At 37.5% G+C, this 8,781-nt stretch overlaps 1 protein-coding gene across 1 annotated transcript; it reads left to right on the top strand.

The window, feature by feature from the left end:
• The first annotated feature begins 35 nt into the window (after nucleotides 1–35).
• UFM1 (ubiquitin fold modifier 1) lies at nucleotides 36–7,935 on the top strand. The gene is made up of 6 exons (XM_057376820.1): nucleotides 36–309; nucleotides 404–460; nucleotides 1,202–1,259; nucleotides 3,356–3,395; nucleotides 3,695–3,727; nucleotides 7,476–7,935. Coding segments are annotated over exons 1-6 (258 nt in total). The 5' UTR covers nucleotides 36–307; the 3' UTR covers nucleotides 7,544–7,935.
• Nucleotides 7,936–8,781: the final 846 nt, after the last annotated feature.

Here is an 8,781-nt window from a genome sequence, read left to right as displayed (position 1 = left end):
CGGAAGCGGCGGTTCCCGGTGTCGGGGTCCTACCTCAGCCGCTGAACAGCCCGATCCACTGCCTCATTAGAAATCCTCCCCGCCGTTCCCCGCTGCGCCTCGCCCACCCCTCAGGCTCTCCCTGTCCCTGTTGCAGTGAGGCGCAGAAGAAGAGCACGGCCGCTCCCTGCCTCATAGCAGSTCSACAGGGCATGTTATCTTCCCTTTGWGGTCAGGCGCGCCTCGGGCAACTCAGGGCYGGCGAAGGCCCCCGTGCGGCGGGCGCCGCTGACGTGTCGGAGGGAGCGGCGGCGGCCCCGGCAGCACCATGTGAGTGAGGGAGGGAGGGACAGAGGGACMGAGCGGGGGTCCCGCAGCCCCCCTCGCCCCCTCACCCAGCCCTAACCCCCTGCTTTCTCCACAGGTCGAAAGTCACCTTTAAAGTGACGCTCACCTCGGACCCCCGATTGCCTTACAAAGTGTGAGTGCCGGGCCGGCGCTGCGTGGGGCGGCGGGGAAATGAAAACGGGGCGAATGGCTTCTAGTGGCCATCCCGGCGGGGCATTTCGCCAGCGGGAAAAGCGTTTGTCTCCTTTCGTGTGGAATGACACGCGATGTCCGTAGTTAACCCTGCTGTCGGGGCCTTCCCTCTTTGCCTCCACTGCTGTGCGCGTCTTCCACCGTGTCACAGAATCATTCAGGTTGGAAAAGATCTGTSAGATCATTGAGTCCAATCTKTGACCGATCACCAGCTTGTCAACCAGGCCACGCCACTGAGTGCCACGTCCAGGCCTTTCTTGAGCACCTCCATGAGCGGTGACTCCATCATTTTCCTGGGCAGCCCGTTCCAATATTTGACAGCCCTTYCAGTGAAAAATTTCTMCTGATGTTCAGCCTGAACCATCCCTGCCACAGCTTGAGACCAGGTCCTCTCCTCCTGGAGAGGACRTTGCTACAGAGCTTAATCCCACACCTCCTGAGATTTGCTACATCTGAAATGTAGAGGTGTTGCCATTTTCTGCTAAAAATGCTTCTCTTGAAGCATCTCATGCCCACCAAGAACCTGTTCTCCCCTTGAATGGTGCTTGCACCATTCAAGGGGAGAACAGGCAAAAGTACTGCCATTGGTAAAAGTAAAGTTTCAATTAGTAGTTTAACAGGAGATAAAGTTGCTTTTTGGTTTGTGTTGGCAGCCACGTATTTACTTGTGTTGTGATTTCAGGTTAAGTGTGCCTGAGAGCACACCTTTCACAGCTGTCCTCAAGTTTGCTGCAGAAGAAGTAAGTAGAGAGTGATAATGCTGRTTTTTAACATTTTAGATGTTCTYAAAAATCTTTTTCATGGTAAAAATSCAGTGGTTAATTCAGCACAAGGAACTGCTGTTTGTCACAAATGGACACAAGCTTTACTGGCCTCTGGGGACCTGCCAGAACTTTCAGAATCCTAAACTTAGCAATCCTTGCACAATTAATGCATCAGCAGCTATCACTKAGGTGCTTTCTGTCCTTTTTTGTAATTAAACTGTTTTATATCAGTGGTATAAAAATTTGTGACAATGAAGACAATTAAAAGATTCTGCTGTTGGGCACTTAATATTAAAATTGCTTACATTGAATATCAAGAAAGTTCTTCAGAATTGTTCAGGGACCTTTTAAACTCTTTTCACATTCAATTCCAGTAATCTCTGACTTTGCAAGATGCATGGTTTTTGATTGTGGAAGGTATTGAGATCAGCCATATGGGCTGGATTCAAAAAACTGACTTGAGGAAGATGTGGATAGTGTATTCTTTGGCGTCTGGGTGTCAATCTTTCACATAAACTCCCATACCATTAGGTGTCTAAATTGCCCTCAATGTATTTGAGGAGGTGTATGGTGTTGTTTCAGATTAAGCACACAAATTAGGAGGTTGGATGTAAATAGTAAAATCAAGTGCTCAGAAGCATGATGGCTCTTTTCTTCTAATTGGCAAAAAATTCAGATGAGACTTTTGCAATTCTCCCTCTATCTATGTAGAAAAACCTGGGAAATTTGTGGGTGTTGAAAATGTCTTTTGTTTGAGCATTGCAGTTGTAATAAAATAGTTAGGAAGGATAATGGACTCAGTGTCTTGAGTTTCCTTATGTTATTACTGTTATGCCACGATGTGACAGAAGTTCTTGGATGAAGCAGCTTGTGGTAGGAGGTTGTGGACTGTTTTTGTTGTAAATTTACTTGAAGAGAATATTATACACAATATTACATGCTATTAAAGTTATTTGATTATTTAATTGGGGTTTTTTTACTGTTTTATTTTCCCCAGTTATTTTATTCTGAACTGATGCCCACAAAACCTATACATAGAGACCTAGACTGAAAAGTCTAATAATCGAGTATGAGGTACTAGAAACATCTGAACTGACACTGAGTAGCTGGAGATACTGAGAGGGAGGGGCCACTTCTGRTGAGAGGTTTGCCATTGAACCTGTTAGCTTTGCCTACTTGTGGAACCAAAGTGTTAGTGATAGGRTCATCTGAGAAATGGATTTAGAGRGTCATTACTGACTTAAATATTCACATTTAGCAAACCATAATTTYAATTGATGTGGGTATTTTGAGTATCCATGGGAGTTYTGCTGTKTGACCTCAACTRCACTGGATCAGCACTGAAGYTTTTTGCATCTCTGTGAGTCAAGGCAGAATGAAGTGTTTTGTAAATAAAATGCAAAAAAAGACTGTTAAACTCTTCCCCAGGAATAAAGCTCCTATGTGAGCTGGCATCAAAAAGAAAAATAATTTTTGTGTTACATTTTTTTTGTTCCTTGGACTGCATGGCTKAGCATTAACTCACACAGTGCGTTGTGATTCAAGAACAAATTTCACAGTACCTTTARTGAAATATATATGGAAAAGATCAACATTTGGTCAAGGCTGTTAATTGTTCTCCAGGGGAAATGCTTCATCCTCTCAGTGATTAAGGGCAGAGAAGGATTTAACTTCTGGCTATTTAGCCTTAGCAAGTTTCTACTGAGACATTTCTTAGAGACCTAACATTTGCTACAACATAATCAGACTTGCCCTGGTYAGAAAAGACCTCATTTACAGAGTGTGGTATCTACCGGGTTTTTTTGCTCATCTTTTAGAGCTACCTGGTACATGTCTCAGGTGTACATTTGCACAGTAATTAGGAAGAAACCTCCATTACATTTGTGGAATTACTACTAAAATAGCCGTCCATTKCCATTAAATAATATTAGCTATATCTATAAATATGAAAGAACTCTTTCACTTTTTTTTTTGTACCTGAACAAACTAAAATTATGCTTTAATGTTGCCTATGTATTTTCTGCTTTAACTATGTCACTTATGCTTTTTTGTCCTACTCTTCTTTCCTTTAGTTCAAAGTTCCTGCAGCGACAAGTGCTATTATAACAAATGGTAAGAATWTAGCCTCTACATACTGTAAATTTAATTTAATAATATTGCAGCATTCTTTAAATTTCTTCTGCATGGGTTGAAGGTATTAAGCCACTAATCTATCCAAATTTGTACCTTGGACTTTTCTGTGCTGAAGGTTTCTTGTCGGTTCCCATGCTAAGACTGTTTTTTTCTATAGGAAGTAGCTGCATAATAACTTGATGTAATGATTGTATCTTCTTGGTATATTTTTTGAGCTGCAAGTTTAATGTAGTAAATAATAATATGTTTGTTTCATCTTTTTTTTTTCTACTTCCTAGATGGTATAGGAATAAACCCTGCACAGACAGCAGGTAAGTTACTGTATATGAATCCCAGTATTTAAAACCTGTTATTTTTCTTTCAAGATAGTGTATAGCATTTGAGGTTGTATTACATTTTAAGTTTTGACTTATTAAACAGGAGGAGAATTAACCACTAGTTGAAAACCACAGTCATTGTGTGTGTAAGAGGTTAAATCCAAAGAACAGTGTTTGAGTTTTTTGTTCAGTGTTTGTTTAGTTCTGTGAAAAAGTGAGGCGCTTCTGATCTTCAGAGCTTTGCTCTTTAATATGCAGTTTAAAAGCAATACTGTATAACATGCTACTGCAGTAACAAATAACATTTGTATTTGTTACATCTGTATTTTCCCTGTTTTAGCAGCACTTCTCATGAAATATGTTAAGAAAAATACTCAGTTATAGGGCAGGAACTCCAGGTACTTTGGAAAGCATGTTTTTAGAAGAGTTGGGTTTGAACTAGGTGATCATAATGGTCTTTTCCAAATCAATCCATTCTTTGATTCTTTGTGATAGCTCTCTTSCTCTCACCAAGGGATTACATATTAGAAATCCCTGATTTCAAATGTGTAGGCCGGCCATGAGAGAAGAGTTTATCTCTATCACAGAAAAGTGTAAAGCTCTTCCCCATCTTGTCTTAACCTCCTGAAATACACGGAAACATAGTACAGAGGTTGAATTGTACCAGTCATGGTCTGCTGTCTGGAAGCAGATTCTGTGGAYTTGAAAAGCTATATTTTTAAACTAWTTGGGAAATAATTACAGTAGTCTAATCTTAAACCATTTGAGAAGTTTATCTTGATAGAAAGTTACAAATATTTCTTACCTACTAGRTATTAGTGAAAATGGCTCTAGTGCTTATGGAATCCAGTCATCCACTGAAAACTGAATAGTTTTCATCATGCAAATCATGATGAACGGTTGATGGAGAACTGCTGCTGTGCTGGTTTTTGCATGAAATCTGTGCATCCATCCATTCTGTCTCAATTATGTCTTCTGACTGACTGCCAGTCAGCATTGAAGGTACCACAGGGAAAATATATATAGTATAAAAAATATATATAATATAATATACATAAAATATACATAAATATAAATATGAATAAATATAATATATATATTATATATAAAGATTATATATATATAATATATATAGTTATACAGTATTGCTTTTAAACTGCATATTAAAGAGCAAAGCTCTGAAGRTCAGAAGTCAGCTGACTTAATTGTGTAAACTAAATAGTATAAGAAGTATAAATCCTTGCAGAGCACAGAACAGTATCTGATGGTTAGAAGTGCARTTGCTTGACATTAATTTAGGAATTTCTTGAAGTTGTAAAAGAAAGCAGTTAAGTACAGAGACCTATTTTAAGTGCAGAAACCTCTGTAGAGGTCTGTGATAGCATTAACAACCTTTGAAAATGAAGATCAAATAAGCRTTTGGCTTTCTGCTCCACTGGAGACTTTTGTCCTGCTTTAGGACAGGATTTCACAAGTGTACTGCTTCAGGCAGTCTCCTCAGCTGATGCTGTCTTCATCATGATGCCATGACCAAGTGTATTAAAAACAATATAATAGTTTAATTACTAGATCATCACCCACACAAAAAGCCACATTTTCACATGACCACTGCAGAATACTTCGGCAAAATGAGTGAAGTTGCTTAAGGTATACTAAGGCTTCCATTCCTCATAAGTATGGTATTGTTTTGTATTATGTCAAATTAGTGACAATCCTGCAATGTGAATGTATTTAGAACTACATGACTGCTAAATAAAAGCCTCCATGCAGTAGTTCATTATACTTGCAGCTGTGCATATTGAATTCACATTTCTAGTTGWTTCGCTTTACTTCTCCTAAGCTCATACAAATATTGAGGAATTATTCTGTAGTGTTAGCATCTCATAATTGAGGAARAACAGCATCTAGATGCAAAATGTTGTCATCGTTGTCTTAACATGCAGATGTAAAATTTGGCACATGGATTATGTTTTTTTAACTTAGATGTTCTGACAATGCTGTGTGATGTTGCCCTTAACTGGGAAAAACAAAACAAACCAAACCAGTCCACAGCAAAAAAAACTTCCAAAACGAACCCAGACAAAAAAATCAAAATAAAATCTATGTCAAACCTAGGGCTCACACCAAAATTCTTCCTCAGTTTACGAGTAAATATATATAATTTAGGTATAATCTTACCTTCTGACTCATTAATTAGTATCGCAAAATAAAATGTACTTTTTCCCCTTTTTTTTYCCCCTATATCAGAGTTCCTAGAGATTGAACAGTTACTTTAGTCTTCAAAGACTTCCARAATAAGATATGTGGGAATAAAATCTTGGTAATCCTTGGGGATTTCAGAGGTTTTGTACTGTTCCACGTTTTCCCTCCTTTTCTGAATAAAAGTGCTCAAGTATGACTTTCATTTTTCTTGCATGATTTCACGGAGAAGGGGAAATGAAAGCTGGAAGAGCTAGTCTTTGCACTTAATCCCTGTATTGATTTAAATTTTAAATCCTTGATAGTTCAGGGAATGATATGCCATGACTTTTAATAAAACCAGTGTGATGTTAATGATGGAAACAGAGTGAAGTGAKGTGAACTGTTGTCTCCATGAGATGTAGCTGTGGCCTGGTTTAAAACRTTCAGAATTTTATGATGGCCGTTGCAATAGGATATTTCCATCTAGGATAGTAAGGTTAGTAAGCAGTTCTCTGGTTTGCTGGTGAAACAGGCTTGCGTTCAGTGGGTTTTACAGATCTCTTCAGTAAGTGGTCTTGGCAGATCTCTAAAATCACATTATTTTGCATTGATTTTGTAATGATCATTAAGTTGATGGTGTACRGTGGTTTTGATCCTGATCCACATGCTGGAGAAGTGGAGTTCAAAAAAAGGTAGCTTTTTTCTAATATACCAACAGCTTATACARGTGTCAGGTATCTTAATCTTATTTSTGAGTGCACTCTACATTCCTGGAATGGGGTGCTTGGGGGAGAAATACAACTACTCTGTTTTAGAAGTTAATGCAAGGTTGAATAAGGAGTAGCATATAGTTTATTTTGTGCAATAGCAGTATGGAGTAAAAAAGTAAATACTCCTTATACTGATTAAACAACATATCRCTTAGTGATGTGGTTTCACTTTCAAATGTTACATTTAATAGAAGAAAATAGCAACCTGAATGACAGTCCTGAAATACATGAAAAAAATTTGAGGCATCTAAGTATTACAAACCTCTAATTTTTTATTGTCTTCTTGAACAGACTATGATGATTATGACAATACAGTAATAAATAAGAAGTTGAAGGGTATTTTTATGCTAAARTGGGACTAACTTATGCTTGGATATTTGGAGAACCTTCCTAAAAGAGTCGATAAGTCAATAAGAATCAAGGAGAGAACTAAAAATGAATGAATGCATGAATGACCTCAAGATAAAAAAATATTTATGGAAAAGTAAAACTTYATTTTCTATTCTTGAAATTAATATGGCTTATAAGTGAAATCAGACATTCAGGTGTGGAACTGCAAAGTTTGAAAGGCTACACTTTGCAAGGCCTAGCGTTCTTGTTTAAAGGAAAGAGTTCTTGAGAAAGAGGGACAAGATAAAATTATATGGAAACATGAAAAATTTGGCTTTGGTATGTTAGAGGAATTACTATGAAGATGTAAAACACTGACCTAACGTTGAATGTGTGTGTCTATTGAGGTAACATTGTATTTTTTTGGTTAGTAACGCAGCCTGTTTTCTTGCTTTGTTTAGGAAATGTATTTCTAAAGCATGGTTCAGATCTACGGCTCATTCCCAGAGATCGAGTTGGGACCTCATAAAATCTCCTGCAAGCTGAGGAATAAGKGACATTGCTGTGCAGCAGAGGCCTATTTATTTTGGAACTCCARAATGCAACTAAGGAATTGGACTTTTTTACAAAAGTGACTTGCCAGGATTTGATTTTTTTTTTTTTAAACAGATAAAGTTTAATTTTTCTGTTAAAATACATTAACTCTTGCACTGATTCTTCCCTGACCWGTAGAAGAATGGACTATTTGCATGTTGTATTTCTGTAAGAAAGACAGACTTCTCTACAAGTGATACTGAACCGCAAGGGTATCACAGCCACCATCAATTGATATTTAAATTACTGGATATACTACTTTGTGAAAGGGAGAATTGTGTTATGATTTTGTTACAAAGAAATTATCTCTACTGTGTGCTAAAAGTTKYTTTTTTYYTTWWTTTTTTTTCTAAAGTTATTTCCATGTTTAGGGGAACACCTTTCACCTRGCTCAAGTATTAAGCACAAGTAGAAGGGAAGTTTCAGGAGCTTATTACTCAAATAGATAAATAGCTGCCAAATGTTCCAAAGYAATTCTAAGATTTAATTGCTGCAAGTATTTGAAATAAAGGAGAAAACAGAGGTTTCTGTGTTTTAAAACTTCATTTTGACATACTGTGAARTTAAGTTAAACTCACTTTCAGAGAWTTTRTGAGATTTAGTGTCTCACGTGAAGTGCCATCATCTGAGAAGGATTGCAGTCTAATTTGGGAATGTGTGGGTACTGGTCAAATATGTCATTCCTTTTCCAGTAAACTAATACTGGTTCTTTCCACAAGTCTTTGTTTTTTACTGCATAGAATTCACTGAAATACTTGTGTTCAGATGATAAATTGCCAGGTACACACTGTCAGTTGTGTGTTTTAAGTAGAGAAATTGCTTCTTTTCTTGAACTGCTTAACTGCGCTGTGATTTAATGTATTTGGCAAAATCTTACCATACTGCACTTTTTTCTGTTGTACTGAGTTGAACAGAAGTAAGATTGCAGTGCTTAGTTAAATGAGTATTGTCACAAATTGCAACTGTCCTGTGCAATCATCATGCTGTAGAAAGATATTCAGATAATGTGTCAGATAACRCAGAAGTACAAAATGCCCTTCTGAGTGGGTGTAAGCTGAGGAAATAGAGAAAAACTCTTCAGAAATCAATATTTTCCTAGAACCATCTTCCAAATAAAGGATAAATTGTAAAATTATGTATATTTCAGTAATAAACAATTATATGAAAAAAGTG

The sequence above is a fragment of the Malurus melanocephalus genome, unplaced genomic scaffold, assembly GCF_030028575.1.
Source record: "Malurus melanocephalus ecotype Western Australia unplaced genomic scaffold, MMel_1.1 scaffold_292, whole genome shotgun sequence".
Lineage (NCBI taxonomy): Eukaryota > Metazoa > Chordata > Aves > Passeriformes > Maluridae > Malurus > Malurus melanocephalus.
The sequence above is the reverse complement of the archived record's forward strand: the minus strand, read 5'-3'. Positions and strand labels throughout refer to the sequence as shown.

Excerpts from the sequence above, each read along its gene's own strand:
- UFM1 (XM_057376820.1), top strand. Across the intron at positions 461-1,201 it reads CCCCGATTGCCTTACAAAGT|GTTAAGTGTGCCTGAGAGCA; the intron begins GTGAGTGCCGGG and ends TTGTGATTTCAG. Across the intron at positions 1,260-3,355 it reads TCAAGTTTGCTGCAGAAGAA|TTCAAAGTTCCTGCAGCGAC; the intron begins GTAAGTAGAGAG and ends TCTTTCCTTTAG.